The 16,336-nt window shown below is 38.5% G+C and overlaps 1 protein-coding gene across 1 annotated transcript in view; it reads left to right on the forward strand.

The window, feature by feature from the left end:
- ARSJ (arylsulfatase family member J) overlaps positions 1 to 16,004 on the forward strand; it is a 51,573-nt gene extending 35,569 nt beyond the window's left edge. Inside the window, exon 5 of the mRNA XM_048943327.1 lies at positions 13,421 to 16,004. Within this exon, the coding sequence (XP_048799284.1) occupies positions 13,421 to 14,822 (1,402 nt within the window). The 3' untranslated portion in view covers positions 14,823 to 16,004. The remainder of the gene's footprint in view (positions 1 to 13,420) is intronic.
- The last annotated feature ends 332 nt before the right edge of the window (positions 16,005 to 16,336 follow it).

Raw genomic sequence — 16,336 nt, forward strand, 5'->3', positions numbered from 1 at the left:
TCCTGGCTGGCATTGTGAGGTCCAGATAGTAAGATCCAGATTTTACAAAGTTATTTAGAAGCTCAGTGATGCAGATTGGGAATCAGTAAACTTTTCAGTTGTGTATTTAGTAACTTGCACTATTTTCTTGGAGATTTAGGGACATGGTTTTGAAAATCCCATTAGGCACCTATTTGTGTCTGTATGTATTCACAGTCTGGTTTCTAAGTTCCCATGGTGTTGAAAACAGTAGAAATGCATTTAAGCATCAGTTCAGAAAATAGCAAGACTTTTAATCCATCCCATCTCAGAAAGCTTTTCTCTCTACATTGAATTTATGGGAATTAAGGGAATTAATTTAAGGAAATTAAGTAACAAAATTAAGATGTGAAAAATCCATACAAAGGGTTTTTCGAGTGTCACAGCTCTATAGCTATTCAATGAAGCATATGTTATACTAAATGCTGAATATGCTTTCATCTCTCCTTAATAACTGCTGTTTCCCAATAACTATTACTTTTGCCTTTTATTTTTAATTTTTAAATGGATTTTGATTTTCATGACTCCAAAGAAACCCTAGAGAAGGTAAATGCCACACATTCCAAAAGATGACAAATTATTTCAGTTTTTCTTAATTGACTTTGATTTACAGTATTAGATTGATTTTGTCAAGTGTTGAAGTTAGCGATGGAAATTGATGAGCCATTACAATATATGCAGTCAATAAGTGACACAACACCATAACTGCTGCTTGACCTTTTTTGCATAATGTACGTGGGTAGGTCAGTGAATTCAGAAATAAGAATGGTACACAGCTGAGTGAGATAAGTGTGAGTACATGAATATCTTTGAGTTTGACTGTAGAATAAAATGAGTCACACACAATTGTCCATCTGGTACTGACCATTTGAGTTCTTGTAGGTATGGAAATTGCAGCTAGGTCCGAAGGACCAAAATTAGTGCTCTGAACCAGTGCCCTTTGAAGTCAGTGAAAACTTCGTCTTTGGCTTTCTTGTTTGAATCAGGCCAATAACTGCCAAGTTACCACTGGCCTTGAAATTCTCTCTTAATATAGTGAAGAATTTTGTACATGTGGATGAGTATGCCTCTTGCCTCAGTACAAGTGGTCTGCGTCTTAAAGGAGGTGTCACTTACCGTAAAGTATGTGATGCTAATATCGCTCTGTCAAACCAGTGTTTTCATCCAAAGGGGAAGAAACTCCACAGAAGGCAAGCATACAACAGTGACAGCACTGATTCTATTTAGTTTTTAATGTACTGAATGCATACTGCCAAAGTTTTGTATACGTCCAATTTCCACCTCATTTACGCTAGTGTCACACCATTACGTGAATCATTCTAGAAGTATTTTGTCTGGAATCAATCTTACCTACTAACATCTTAAATAAGGCGTAGTTTCATTAAAACATTCATGTGTCATAGAAATCACTTTATACATGCTTTGATTGCTTTTAGGTACAATTGTTGTATGAGATGTTGTTTCAGGATTTTTTTTGGACTTGCAGTGTGTAGGCACCTGTTTCCATTCCCACGTAACCTAATACTCCCTTTTATTACCCAGCCTCATTTCTCTCTGAGGCCTCCATTTCTGTGAGGCTTTTGGATACTTCCACTATACAACCAGTAGAGTAAGATGTTACAGAGGAGCAAAATATATGAGAAATTACTGATTGTTAGAAAGGATTAGAGAGTGCAGCAGTGATATTCAAGACAGTGCTACTTATTCTCTTCCTTAAAGTATAGGAGGGAACTAAAGAAGAATTTGTCCAAAGTGCTTAATTATTCAGTTGCTTGAAAGCTTAGACCACAGATATGCTGTTAACCTCAGCCCCATATTAACTATAGTTTGTTCTCCAGTGGTGTAGCAGGATGGTGGGAGGAAATTTTGTAGCACCCCAAAGCCTGACACCCTTGCAGCCATCACATGTGTAGCCAATAATCCCCAATTTCACTGCAGCTTCTGCTCTGCCTTTTATTTTCCCTAGCCTTTTCCTAAGGTGGGCAGAAATACAAGGACAGAAACTTGGATCTGTTTGGTACATAAGCAGATAACAGCTCAATGAATCGCTGGGCTCCAGGCTTTGTGCTATCTTATCTGATGCAGCTGTGTAAACTGAATCTTAGGGGCATTCTAGTACTTTCTTCTGTTGTAAGGGAAGGGCTGCCATGAGCTGGACATATTATTTGTTGAAGTTTGGCTCCTTCTTAGTCCCAGCATATGGAGCTCTGAACAGAGAAAGAAACAGGCCACCACAGCATTCTGGAATATATGGGAAAAGAGTTCAGTCTGCCTTCAAGCTTCTGTTGCTTCCCAGAAATCTGACAATCCCTTAAGAAATCATGCTTTGAATACAAGCATTTAACTTCCCTTTTATGCCATATTATACAGTATTTAATATCTTTGTGTTAGTTAAAATTGTCACATAAGACTGACAGCACTAAAACACTGTTCTCCACTCCTTCCTTCTTGTTACAGAAGCACACCTACATCTACATCCATTTGCTCAGATAATGGCAGCAAAAGCATTTGATTTCCATGTTGAATCTCCTGTGTGAATAAACAAAGATGCTTCATTTCCCTATGTTGTCAATCAGGAAACTTTCATCTGGGACCCAGATTGATAGCATACTTCATTATCTTAACACATGATTCCATCAGGAGTTGCACATGCTGTCTCCAACACCAGCCATTACCTTAGGCAAAAGAGGACTTGCATGTTGTGGTCAACTCTTAAAAAAAAAAAAAAAAAAAAAAAAAAGGGATTTTAATGCAATATTTGTCAAGTGAATTTAAAAGTAGGAAAGGAAATCCAGTAGTACTTTCAACAGTCTGAATTAAGTGAGGCAGTAGGATCTCATTTGGTAGCGAGCAGTGCATGACAGGACTTACAGATGACTACTAGTAAGCATTCTAAATAAGTAGATGTTTGTAAGTGCTGTGTTTTAAAAACTCTGTTGCAAACTGATCTTAGAATCAAGGTGATACGCCCTTATATCCCACCATGTTTTCACCTGAAGACTGGTGCATTGTATGAGGGACGTGGTACCACTACAGCTTGAAGGAATGAGAAACACAGAAGACTAAGGAACCAATATGGAAGCATCAGAAGGACTGAAGAATTAGAATTCATTTTCAGTGCTTAGGCTTAAAGCTGTGTGGATCCCAGAAGAAAGCGTGTCTCTTGCCTCCTGGCCCTCTGTTGCTAATGATTCAGTGCCACTGCTGTTGCCAGTATGTATCATTACAGCAAACTGTCTATGTTGTTGAAAAGTCAAATAGCATTTCAATTCAATCCAGATAAAACTCTTCATGCAGACAGGGCTGCAGCTTTTCTTGGAAAATGAATTCAGTTCTAGCAGAAGCTTGGCATGGCATGAAACCATTTCTGGCATGCATCTGTCCCAAGATACCTGCAGAGACAACAGCAGAAGGCATCTTTATCTTGCTGACAAGAATGCAGCTGGTGTTAAAGATCTTGAACATGAAGTATCTGGGTGGGCATTGCAGTCAGTGTGAAACTTAATATTGCTTAAGTGGAATAAGTGGATTGTGCACTCTTTCTTTTCACTTTTGAATAGCAGTTCATCGTTTCATAATGTATTCAACAGTATTAGTGTAATTAAGCCCTCAATGTAAATGCTCAGGTACATCTCATTGCTCTAGATGAATAACCTGCCATGTTGGATTGCTGTGTGATATGTGGGAGATGAAAGAAGAGATAATCTTTTTCTTTTTATGTAAATGTACATATTTTGTGATAATGTTATATGACAGTACATTAGGCAGAACAAATAGAACAGTGAAGTTGATATGACACAAGCAATCATCTAAGAATATTTCTTAATCGGTATTTATGATCTCTGCAATGGAAAAGGGGTTTCATCCATTAATTCAGGTGCTCGTTTTGGTATCTTGATGACGCTGAGGAAAAAAAAATTCAATTGAAATTAATGGAATTGATTTTTCTGTTTAAGTAGCTACATATTAGTTAAGGGAACTAGAACTCAATCTCTTTTTTCCGTAATAGCTGCCTTAAGACACTTGAGCTTCAGACGTATCATAGGACAGGATAATAGCAATAGTCTAAATACTTAGAAGAGATTGTGGCTTGATTAGCATACTCTCAGTAATAATTTATCTCTAATTTAAAGTCTTAAAGCCTAATCTAAGGATTTGAAAGAAACTTACTAGCCTATGATATACTTAAGATCAGTAAAGCAATGAAATTATGGCAATCTCCAAGGTCACACTCAGAATTGCCATGTTTATGTAGTTGTTCAGTCATTAATAGGAAATGATAGATTTCACAGTATTTGGATGTTATGTGAAGATACCTAAAATACTCTAAATGTGCCTGAATCTTGAATAAAACTGATTTTTTCAGTCCCACAGTGTTCTTTAATTATAAAGTAATTATCTCTATCATGTTACCTATAAAATGATATGGTAGTTGTTAGCCTCTATTTTATATCTTGTCATTTTGTCTTCAGTCATCCTCGCTGTCAATTCAAGGTCATTTTACAACATTTAGATTGATATTTTCCTAAGCTGTCACAGAATTGTAAGTTTAAACCTCAAAATTTTTAACTTTAAAATACATCACCCAGGTAGATGGCACTACTTTAGATCTAAACACGTAAACAGACCTATGATATCAGACGTATTCTTTTAGGCAATATGCTTTGAAGAGTCGCTGAAATTTACCGTACCTACAAACATGCCTAGTCCAGGATATTCATAGTATCTGAGCTGTATGCTCTCAAAGTGCAGCAGTGCACACACACAGTGTAAGATGAAGGCCACCTGCATGCTCTCAGTGCTCAGGAGTGATGTGCTGTAGCACAGGGACTAGCACCAACTGCTGTGTTCCAGTTCTGATGTGCTGGTTTTCCTCCAGCCGTGTGCAGTGCTTGTGCAGTGCTTACAACAGTCTGTGGACCATTTTATTGTTGTACCCGAGGGGAGAATTCTTCTGCACTGCAATTTATTGCTTTTAGACTCCCTTTATTTCATGTTCTTCTGTTTTCCTTCCTGCAAAAAGGACTGGAGCAGATCAGAGAATTTCATCTCATACTAATGAATGGTGTTTCCTTTCCTATTTGCTTGCCTTCACTTCAGAGAAACACACGGGGATGGGCTGCTTATGTGACCTTCTTTTCTTATTGTTCAGCTCCAGTACACCTCTAAACTCACAGCAATGTATTTCTTTTCCTTGTAACACGTTGATTAGGGGTAAAATCTGAAGGAATCGGTTTTTGCTAAGAGCACAGAATTTGGTGGAAACATCTGAATGTGTGATTGGTGTGCACAGAGCCTTTATTGAAATTGTTTTTATGTCATTTACACGTAGACTTGAAACCTAGAGCGTTGATTATGCCATCTTACATTTTTTTCTTTTTTTTTTCTAAATTAATAACATTCAGAAATAAAGTTGGAAGCAACGTGCTCTGTTTCCACAGCTGCAGCAGTCTCTTGCAAAGAAAACAATAGCTGCACATACACATATGCATTCCAGCTGCTTCTTACTCCCACATTCTCCTTTCCCCTTTTTGTACTCCCATTTGAGCAGATAAATTGTCTCAGTGGCAGGGAAGTTTAGTAGTGGGTATGATGAGAGCTTAATAATGTTTTGTGAAAAATAGTTATTTTCATACGTTATTTCCTAATTGCAAGGGCTGATTTAAAGTTGAAACTTCTGCATGAGTTTCATAACACCGTTTTTGTTTTTCACTGTGCAAAGTACCCCTTACAAACAGGGAGATTAACCTGAAGGAAATGCAGGTAAAGGTCTCTGTTTCTTTCATCTCCCAGCTTGGTTCTGTACTGAGCTATTTTTCCTTTAGAACCAGCAACCCTAGAGAGAAGAGATTTCTTCCTGCTGTTCCCCATGCTCTGCTTCTCTCCTGAAGTGACTGTGATGTCAGCGGGAGGTGGGCAGGATAAAAGACAGGACCACTGGTGCACATCCTCAAGATGCAAAATTGGCCAAATGAGCACCAAACAAAGCCACAATGAGCACCATTTTCTGTGTTGATTCTCCTGCTTTTGAATGGCAGAGTTCTGGGGCTGCCGAGCCACCACAAGGTGATCACTCAAGATTTCTCTAATTCTTGCTATTGATAAATGTTCATTTTTGTTAATGTAGCTCTGGGTGGCATTTCAAGGTGCCGGATGATAAAAAATACGTTCTCAGTATAAGCAGTATAGTTGTGTAAGGACATTTTTTAGATGACCAAATATCGGACCTTGCATGAGATTCAGTTGCCATGCAGTTAAACAGGCATACCTGAATGCCTATAGTTCCTTGGAAAAGGATAATTAACAAAAAACTGTGAAATTCTTAGTCTGTTAATAAATCATTGCATGGCTGAGGGTTGTGTTTACTGTCACTCTGCCTTCCCTCCCCTTCCTGGGCTTCTTGTCAGAGCAAAGCGGAAAGGTGAGGCAGTTACATCCCCCCATATCTCACCCCAGCCTGTGCTCAATATTCCATCAATTTAACAGTTGGGAACCAGGGCCATGGGGATCATAGGGATCATGTTTATTTTGTAAATGGTTGGTCTTTGTCACCCTCACATTTCTAGAAAATGAACCGGTATTGGCAGGCCATGGCATGGTGCTCTGGATCAGCTCCTCTGATCCCTCCTGCCACAGCTCATCTCTAGTGAAGAACTGTCTCCATGCTCTGGAGGAAACTCTTTGATCTTTCTGCCACAAAGTCATGCACCTGCCATCTTAGAGAAGCAACCCGCTAGCTATAGTAACATTTCCATGTGTCAATAAAACCATTTCTTACCTAGTTCAAATCACTTGGAAAATACTGTAGATATACAGAATGTCATAGGCATACCTGTAAACAGAGAGAAAAATAGGCGACGTAAGCCAACACATCATTTCTTTCATTATATCCTTAATTTCTATTGCTTAGCATGAGGGTCGATCTTATGACTGATCATGTTTTCACATATAAATAATTTTCTTCACTCCATTTTGTTCAGAATTTTAACCAGGTCAGAATGCTGCATGGCTGATTTGTGAGTTATTTCCGTACCTGTAGCATTACTCATATTCATGGGACAAACTTTGATTACTTGCTTTGGTCGTGTTTCAAACCACTATCTGACTGAAATCACACTCATGTTTAAACTACATGTTGAACTGAAATGTTAGCTATAACTTTACTTTGGAATCAAGTATCTGGAACTCACAGCAGAAAAAAATATTTTTTCCGCACTGCTGCAGAGGCTGCTGTTTTTGAAAGACAAACTAATTTCTGTTGTGCAGATCCAGGGCTCCTCAAGAGTGTTTCTGAGAAGACTACACTGCTCAAAAATCAAGACTTCTATGGCAGTGTTTAGAAAATGTATAACATAGAATTGGATACAGACACGAGTACTGAAGAGGAAGGATATGATTAATAGAAGATTTTAGTTAACCTGGTCTAAAGCAGAAATTCGTGAAGAATGCTGAGATGTCTACTGCCTGCTTTGTCTCTCACCAAAGAAATTTGAGTTTTCAAAACCTGAACAGATTCAATATAAAGCTCGTAGCTTTTATGGCAAATACTATGGGTGCAAAATCACATTTTTGTGTTTCTTTCATGTTGGTCAATGGCTGATCAGGAAGTTTGCACATTGTGCCGTGCTTTTCCCCTGCCTCTCTGGTGGGCTGAAGCAGAATGGCCTCTGCACGGCTGCCACTTTGCTAACAAGTACCTGACAGAGCTCAAACCAACTTTGAGCTAATTAAGAGTAAAAACAGCTGCCCAAAGTAACGGCTTTTTTAAAAAATCAGTGTTTGCAAAAGCCTAGTCCTCTATAAAGAGGTTTTTGTTATGTTTATTTGCTCTCACTGGTCGTTGAGTCCTGCTTCTAATCATTTTTTGGGTGTTGGTGTTTTTTTCTCCCCACAAGCTTGGAATCCAGAGGAAGGGGAGCCTCCACACAAAACAATGTCACTGATTCCTGCATTCTTCACCGAGGTGAAATAACTGTTTTTCAAACTATCCTTATACAAACAGTAAGATGTCACAGCCTGTTCTTTACCAGTTGTTAAGCCTCTAACACAGAAATGATCAGTAATGATTCTTTAATGTAGCATGCATACCTCAGTATTATCACTCTCCAATGCCTTTTCTATTTTAAATAATCTCTTCTGAATCTTAGTCTGTAATTTATTTTAAAATTTGAGAAAACTCATCCAATGTAGTGACAGATGACAGGACGAGGGGAGATGGCCTCAAGTTGCACCAGGGTAAGTTTAGGTTGGATATCAGGAAAAACTTCTTTACAGAAAGGGTTGTTAAGCACTGGAATAGGCTCCCCAGTGAAATGGTTGAGTCACCATCCCTGGATGTGTTTAAGAACTGTTTGGATGTGGTGCTCAGGGATGTGATTTAGCAGAAGGTTGTTAGAGTTAGGGTAGTATGATTAGTTTGTGCTTGGACTCGATGATCTTTAAGGTCTTTTCCAACCTGAGCAATTCCACTATTGATTGTTTCCTAAGATGTGCAAACATAATAAAGATAAGTTTTCTACATGCTAGCAAAAGTCCCTGAAATTAGGAACTTAAAACTGTGCTTCTTTCTTAATCTTAAGAAGTCCCTGAAATTAGGAACTTAAAACTGTGCTTCTTTCTTAATCTTAAGTGAGCCTTGAAAGAATCCTGGTTTGAAGACAATTAATGCAGTATTTTAAAATTACAAAAGCTTAAAATTAATAGTCTGTTACATTCACATTACAAAATAAAAGCATCTGAGCTTCTTTCTTGATGGAGAGCCTACAATGAAGTTAAGGGGAAAGTGCTCAATAGAAAACTCCTTGAGATGTTTTTAAAGAGAACTGATTTGATGAACATATGTTTTGGACCCCATAAGCACTATGGGGTTGAGACATGCCAAGAGAACTTCTTTCTCTTACAGACCTTTAGTCTTGCTCTCTGCTTCAGTGAATAGTAGTGAAAGTGTACAAATATCAGTATCATTGACCTACTTCTGTAGTTTGGTTTGTTCTTCAGATGAGAAGTGGAAAAGTAGTTTATCATTACTAAGGACATCAGAAATAGGAAATTAGACCTCTAAATGTTCATGCATTCCTCAATTTCAGGTCAAATTGTCTGTAGTGTCTCCGTGGGGATTTATATCCACAAAGACTCCAGCGCCTGAACATATAGTTCAGGTGCTTTAGCAACTTAATTGTCACTGCACCTTGAGAGAGATAGTAGGAGTAATATACAAGTCTTTGGCTTAGCTGTGTGTCCTTGTAGAGTGAAACAGGAAGGGAAATCATGGTGGAAAGCAGTATCAAACCCAGGATGAAGGATTTGCTTGTTTGTAGATTTAATTTAAGAAAGCTCCAAAATATTTCTCTCAGCATTCAAGAACCGAAGGTTGTACAAAGTCACCAAGATACTTTCTCTGGGAGGCCGTGGCTCTCAAGTTTCCACTACAAGCAAATGAACAGTGCTGTAACAGTCAGCTAGCACTATACAGCTGCCTTAGCTGGAACAGTTACTGCAGTGTTTTTACTGTAAACACCTGAACAACTTCCACACCAATAAAATCAAAGTGAGAGTAGAAAATCCACCATGCAGAAACATGCCCAGGTGGTGAGGAATAATAACAAAAACATTTTTGTAATTTATAATTTTCAGTAGGTATGTTATTAACTGAACATTTCAAATAATTTTTACTTAGGTTTATGTTGGTGTTGTTGTTAAACAAGAACAGAAGGCATTTTTCAAATTTCAAATATCTAGTAGGCACAGACATGGCTTAGAATCTTCAAGGGGCAGGGTGGAAGAAAAGACAGTGTGGACATGAAGAATTCACAAGTCCTGGAACCTACACTTTTTGCAGAGTACTGTCACTCTTTCACCTTAATGTAAATACTGTCCATGGAGGTCAAAGTCTGAAAAACAGGACAATTACTTTGTGCAACTCATCAGCGTTTATATTTATTATTATTATTATTAAATTATTTATTATTTGTATTGACCTGGTTACTAATGTTATTATGATGAGGAGCTCCAGGCTGTTCTTTATCATAAATTGCTTTCTGTATTTAGGATTAAATTCGACCAAATCAATGAAGAATTAGCAAGTTAGTGGTGGGAAACTATGAAATCTACAAAATGTATTCCACAGAAATATCTTGGCAGATAGTGAGCTCATACACTAGAGCTGGAGGATTCCCCCAAAGTATCAGCATATGCCTCTTATTTCCTTTATTTTTTGCCATGCTCATTTTTTTCTTCCCTTGCGCAGTCTAAATACAGTTTCAAAATGATAATGATGCAGTATTTTTCCTTTAGCTACTTATGCAGTTTATTTCTATATAATCACTGTCTTTTGCTCAGATTCCTTTGTTTTCTCATGAAACATCTGAAAGTCCTTTGAAAATATAATCCTTTCACTGGAAAAGTAATAGTGGCACATAATGGATCTATTAGAAAGGCATGTGGCACAGAAAAGTGAGCAAATCCTGACCGCTTTTGTGATAGTGAAGAGTGTCCTGATAGTTATAGGCTGCAATTGCATTGAGACACTTCTGCAGTTGAAATATTCTATCTTAAAAATGATTATTTGCATAAGTCAATTTACATATGCATATTTATTTGTATGTGTGCATGTATGTATATCCAGAAGCGTATCTGCCATAAATACCAGACACATACACATATGGGAAACATACCAGAAGTACGTGAAGCAGAATTTGAGCAAGACTGTTCTGTGTGTATTATAACCAGCATGCTGAATAACTTACTGCAACAAGGGGCACAGCTGTATTTCAGATATTTTACTAAGAATAATGTGTAATAACTAAGAATAATGTCTAATAACTGAAGCTAATTCTTGATATTTTTTTAGTTCAATGTTTTTCAAATAGCCAGTGTAGGAATTTCATGCTTGGATGTATAATTGAAAAGCTGGGAAATCTGTGTGTTGGTTATGATTTTTTTATATGAATTAACTTTGTATGAGTTTCATACTTGCTGTGTAAGCTTTGTCAGGAAGCAGCTTAGTTTGCAGTGTGCTGTGCTGTTACCCATTCCCCTCACATTCTGCTTGTCTGTCAAAGAGTTAGCAGGGTCTCTATTACTCCAGCATCACTGTAAAGAAAATTCCAACAGCAAATGCCAGCAAAATCAGTGTAACGGGAGAAACTGCCCAACTAGGGCTCGGTGGTGATCTTTAGTCTGGCAGGGATGGAGAAGGCAAGGTCTGTGGGCTAGAGTAGCAGCGTGGGAGCTTCAGTCAGATCCAATCAGGGGAATTTGCTGAAAGAGTTGAACAAGGCAGGGGGGCAGAGAAGGGGAAAGAAATTAAATATCTTCTTAGTATAGCACCCTGTGGGCTCTCAAAGAAATAGTGAACTGAAATATGGGGCATTTCCATTATTCATTGTGGTTTCCTTGCTGTAGTTTACCTGTTCTGAAAGAAAAATGCAACTAATCATGGAAATGATGTGGATGTTTGTGCATGCATGACATTTCTTTCATGGAAGTAAAGTGTAAAGCCCAGAAACCCATTATTTTGGAAGTGCTCTGTTGCTGTGCAGTCTGTCCTGTCTCAGCACCAGCCTGTGAGTTTGGGACAGTTGGATGGCAGGGCTCCAGATGCACAAACTAGTTACAGATAGAAACAATGCTCTGAAAAAGTTCCAGAGAGACAGAGGGAAGCAGCGCTGCTTAAAGCAGAGGAGCACAACACCCAAAGCTTCTGCAGTTATTTAGTTGGACTACAGCTTCTGGTTCTGTGAAAATAACGAAAGTCCAAGAATAAGATGGAAGTTAACACAATTATTACAGCTTGGCAGGCATTAAGAACATCCATGTTGCCTACTAAGATGTTGTCCAGGCAGACATCATATAGAAGCAGACTAGGTTATTTATGGGCAGGCAGAGCTTAATGTTTTTAATTCTGCAGATAGCTCAGGAGGCCAATCAGATTGGCAGTATTAGCAGAATGCGTCAGAAAATCCCAACTTCTGTTACCACAAAATAGTAAAAGTATTTTTGAGGCGGATTCACAGTGGCGAGGCACCTAGCAGTTCTACTCACGTCTGAGAATTTTGTCTGTTCTTATAATCAGGGAGAAGCCTCTTTTAGTTTATAATGTGCTGATAAATTTTATTTGTAGTGTCTAAGTGTTAAAAACTGACTTGTGCTTAATTTTTGTTACTACTGCCCATGCTGAATTTGTTTTTTAATGTTATGGATACTGTACGTATTCTTTTCTCGCAGACTATGCTGCAGGATTTATTATCCCATCCTTTAAATATACTATTGTTGCAGTTGCCAAGTGCAGTATAGGTATATATATGTTTACCACTATCAAATCATGAGGTATTGTAAAAATTGTATTCATCCAAATATTTTTTCATAATCATTGTGAAATGGTAACATGATAAAGCTTTCTGTGGAGAAAAAAAATATGTATCTCAAAATGTCAGTGCTCCTGTATATCTAGATATTTAGACTAACTCAGTTTCTGACAGGAAACATTTCAGAGAAATGTTAGGCATAGACAGAAAATGAGTGCTGAACAAAAGATCCGTGATTAAATTATCACTTTCTTTTCAGTGATTTCTCATAAACATCTTTCACTGTAAATTTCCTTTTAGTTAGGGCAAACCTAACTCACCATCCGTACATGCTTACACCTCTTCCTTAGGAAATGAATGTCACAGCATGGGACTGTAGGTGTTCTGGACTCCACGGGATGCAGAGCCAGGTCCCATCATGTGTGTGCTGATGACTGACTCAGTTGTTATAACATTAGCAATGTCTCTACTAAATCATAGCCCGTATGCATGTTGCATGATGAATCACCAGAAGCCTGATCACTGGGGCTTCAGGATTGTGCACGTTGTGAGAACTGGGCCTGAGTCAGGGCTATGGTATTTATTCATGCTCAAAAATACAGTGCAATCATTCTGCATTTTAGGGTTTGTATTATACATGAGGGATACTGGAAAAGTCTGTGAGTTTGACTGCTAGCTTTAAAATAGTAATGCCTAACTAATGCTTTGCAGGGAGCTTGTTGCCTCTGAGATTCTCTGACACTGCTCACAGCTACAAGGAAATCAGAATGCTAAAAATGAGGTCAAAAGGGAGGGGAGTGTGTGATGTGCTGTGTCATGTTACTTGTTTAGTATTGTTGCCCAGTGGCCAGCGAGGGAGAAGCCACTCTTTTGAATGCTCGTGAAGTAAAACAGATGCCATTCTCCTGCTTCAGCAGATTTAGTATTATAACCTTGTTAGTTTTTGACATATGCACTCTGAAATGTTTCAAATAAAAATTGCTTTGTGCTTAAGAATTGTTTCTATCAGTTATATGCATGGGTGTCCATGGGTAAGGGCTTGAGGCTTTCCTTTTCCCCCTGCCTGATGCAAATGTCTCTCTCCTGCCTGCCCCCAGGTACCAGATACACACCGGCCTTCAGCACTCCATTATACGGCCAACCCAGCCCAACTGCCTACCTCTGGATAACGTCACGCTACCTCAGAAGCTGAAGGAGGTTGGTTACTCAACACACATGGTTGGCAAATGGCACTTGGGGTTTTATCGCAGAGAATGCATGCCCACACAGAGAGGATTTGACACTTTCTTTGGCTCACTCTTAGGCAGCGGTGACTACTACACTCACTTCAAATGTGACAGCCCTGGAATATGTGGCTATGACCTGTATGAGAATGATAATGCAGCTTGGGATCACGACAATGGCATCTACTCCACACAGATGTACACGCAAAAAGTACAACAAATATTAGCTTCTCATAGTCCCAGGAAACCTATATTCTTATATATTGCTTACCAAGCTGTTCATTCGCCTCTTCAGGCACCAGGCAAGTATTTTGAACATTATCGATCCATAAATAACATAAACAGGCGAAGATATGCTGCGATGCTAGCTTGTTTGGATGAAGCCATAAACAACGTAACCCTTGCTCTAAAGAAGTATGGTTACTATGACAATAGCATTATCATATACTCTTCAGATAACGGTGGGCAGCCAATGGCTGGAGGAAGTAACTGGCCTCTCCGAGGGAGCAAAGGAACATACTGGGAAGGAGGTATCCGTGCTGTTGGGTTTGTCCACAGCCCCCTTCTGAAAAACAAAGGGTCTGTGTGTAAGGAGCTTGTGCACATCACGGACTGGTTCCCCACTTTGATCACACTGGCTGAAGGACAGATTGACGAAGATATCCAGTTAGATGGCTATGATATATGGGAAACCATTAGCGAAGGCAGACGTTCTCCACGGGTAGACATCTTACACAACATTGACCCAATTTACACCAAAGCCAAAAATGGTTCTTGGGCAGCTGGCTATGGGATCTGGAACACTGCAATTCAATCTGCCATCAGAGTGAATCATTGGAAACTACTGACAGGAAATCCAGGATATAGTGACTGGGTTCCTCCACAGGCCTTCAGCAACATGGGCCCCAATCGCTGGCATAATGAACGTGTTTCTTGGTCAGCTGGCAAAACTGTGTGGCTTTTCAACATAACTGCTGATCCATACGAACGAGTGGACCTCTCTGCAAAGTATCCTGATGTAGTGAAACAGCTGTTGAGGAGGCTTTCACAGTTTAATAAGACTGCGGTTCCTGTTCGGTACCCACCTAAGGATCCACGGAGCAACCCAAAGCTGAATGGAGGAGTCTGGGGTCCATGGTTTAAAGAGGATGAAAAGAAGAAGAAGTCAGATAAAAGTAAAGGTGCTAATAAGCAAAGGAAGAACAAGAACAAGAAAAAAGCAAATCGGAAAAAAGGACAATCATTACATTGCCGATCACGTCTCGCTGGTGGATAGACTTTCAGCATACTTGTTTTTGCCAAGCCTAAGACAGCTTGGCCCAAATTCCTTGAATTCTGACAATATACCAGAAATGCCTGCTCTGCACTATAGAGGAAAGCTGTCATCTTTTAATTTGTTCTCGAATTTCACTAGGATGAGATATTTTGACGCTGCATCAAACATACATAAACATCCATGTGACAGACTTTCTCCTCTACAGGAAGAATGGTGCTCTTCCATCGCAGCTACATTCCAGATAAGAACACAATTACTCCTAACTTCAGAAGGCCCATTTTTGATGGACAAATGATTGTTCCTTGCCTGAATTAGTTAGAATTTTTTGAGAGTCTGGAATGGCAGATGATTCATAGAGAGAAAGGAAAAGCAAAGCTTGAAAACTTCTGTAGGTCTGAGAGTATTAGCCACCAACCTGTGACGTTTTTTGATAAAACACAGCAAAAATTGAAGCCAACAGTATCTTTTTTGGGGGTGCTGGGGAGAGAAACACGATAGTAGGAAAGCTGCTTTGAATTAGACAGTGTCTCTCTTAGGTAAACCAGAAATACTTTTTAAATTCCCTAAATGTGCTAACCTTTCCTCATTTGTAGTAAAACCAGAAGGTTGTTATCAGCACACCTGAATAACTAGCACATGTCATATATAATTTATTATAGGCATAGGCAAAAGCACATCACCAAAGTGAATGTAATATTTAAACACTTTAAGATATCTATTCTACAGAACATGCAAGACGTAATTTATTTTACAGCACAATACTTTCTTCTTTTCCATTAAAACTTTAATTAGTGGGTGATGCAAGGGTTGTTTATTTGTTTTGCTTTTGATTTTTAATTTTATTTTCACTCAGTCATTCAGAGTTTTGTTCAACAGATCCAAATCCTCAGAGTACTGTAAAACAAGGAAATGCTGTAGACACTGCTAGGATGAGAGAGGAGAATGATTCAGGTACATCATTTCAATATGTATTTGCCTCCAATTATTTTGAATGTAACAAAGTGATTATTTAATTAAGTAGTCACGTGAATATTGTTCAGTTTCTGTACAGAAGCTAGGCCATCTTTGTGTTTGGGGGGAAAAAATCTACTTTAAACTTTTTATTTATGTGGCTATTAAAATAGTTTATTTTTATGGCACTCGGGAAAGTAGTCTGTCTCTTTTTTTGCATCAAAAATAACAAATCTGTCCTTGCTTATTTTTAAAAAACTCAGTAAACTTATTGTTTCAAGAATGATTTTGACATTTAACTTCTGAGGCAGAATTTCTTCTTCCAATACATGTATGATTTGAGAGCTCCTTCACCTTTGCCTCCTTCCAGTATGTCTGTGAAGATGATTAATGGGATGTACAGATTGTATATTTCTGGTGATCTGTGACAATTGATACAATACACATACACATTCAACTTTCAAGATGAATTATGTAAAATAGATTATTCATTTGCTAAATAGCTGGTAACACAGTTTGGTAAAATTTAAAGTAAGCATGCTTTCCAACTACATCTCATTTGA

The sequence above is a fragment of the Lagopus muta genome, chromosome 4 (assembly GCF_023343835.1).
Source record: "Lagopus muta isolate bLagMut1 chromosome 4, bLagMut1 primary, whole genome shotgun sequence".
Lineage (NCBI taxonomy): Eukaryota > Metazoa > Chordata > Aves > Galliformes > Phasianidae > Lagopus > Lagopus muta.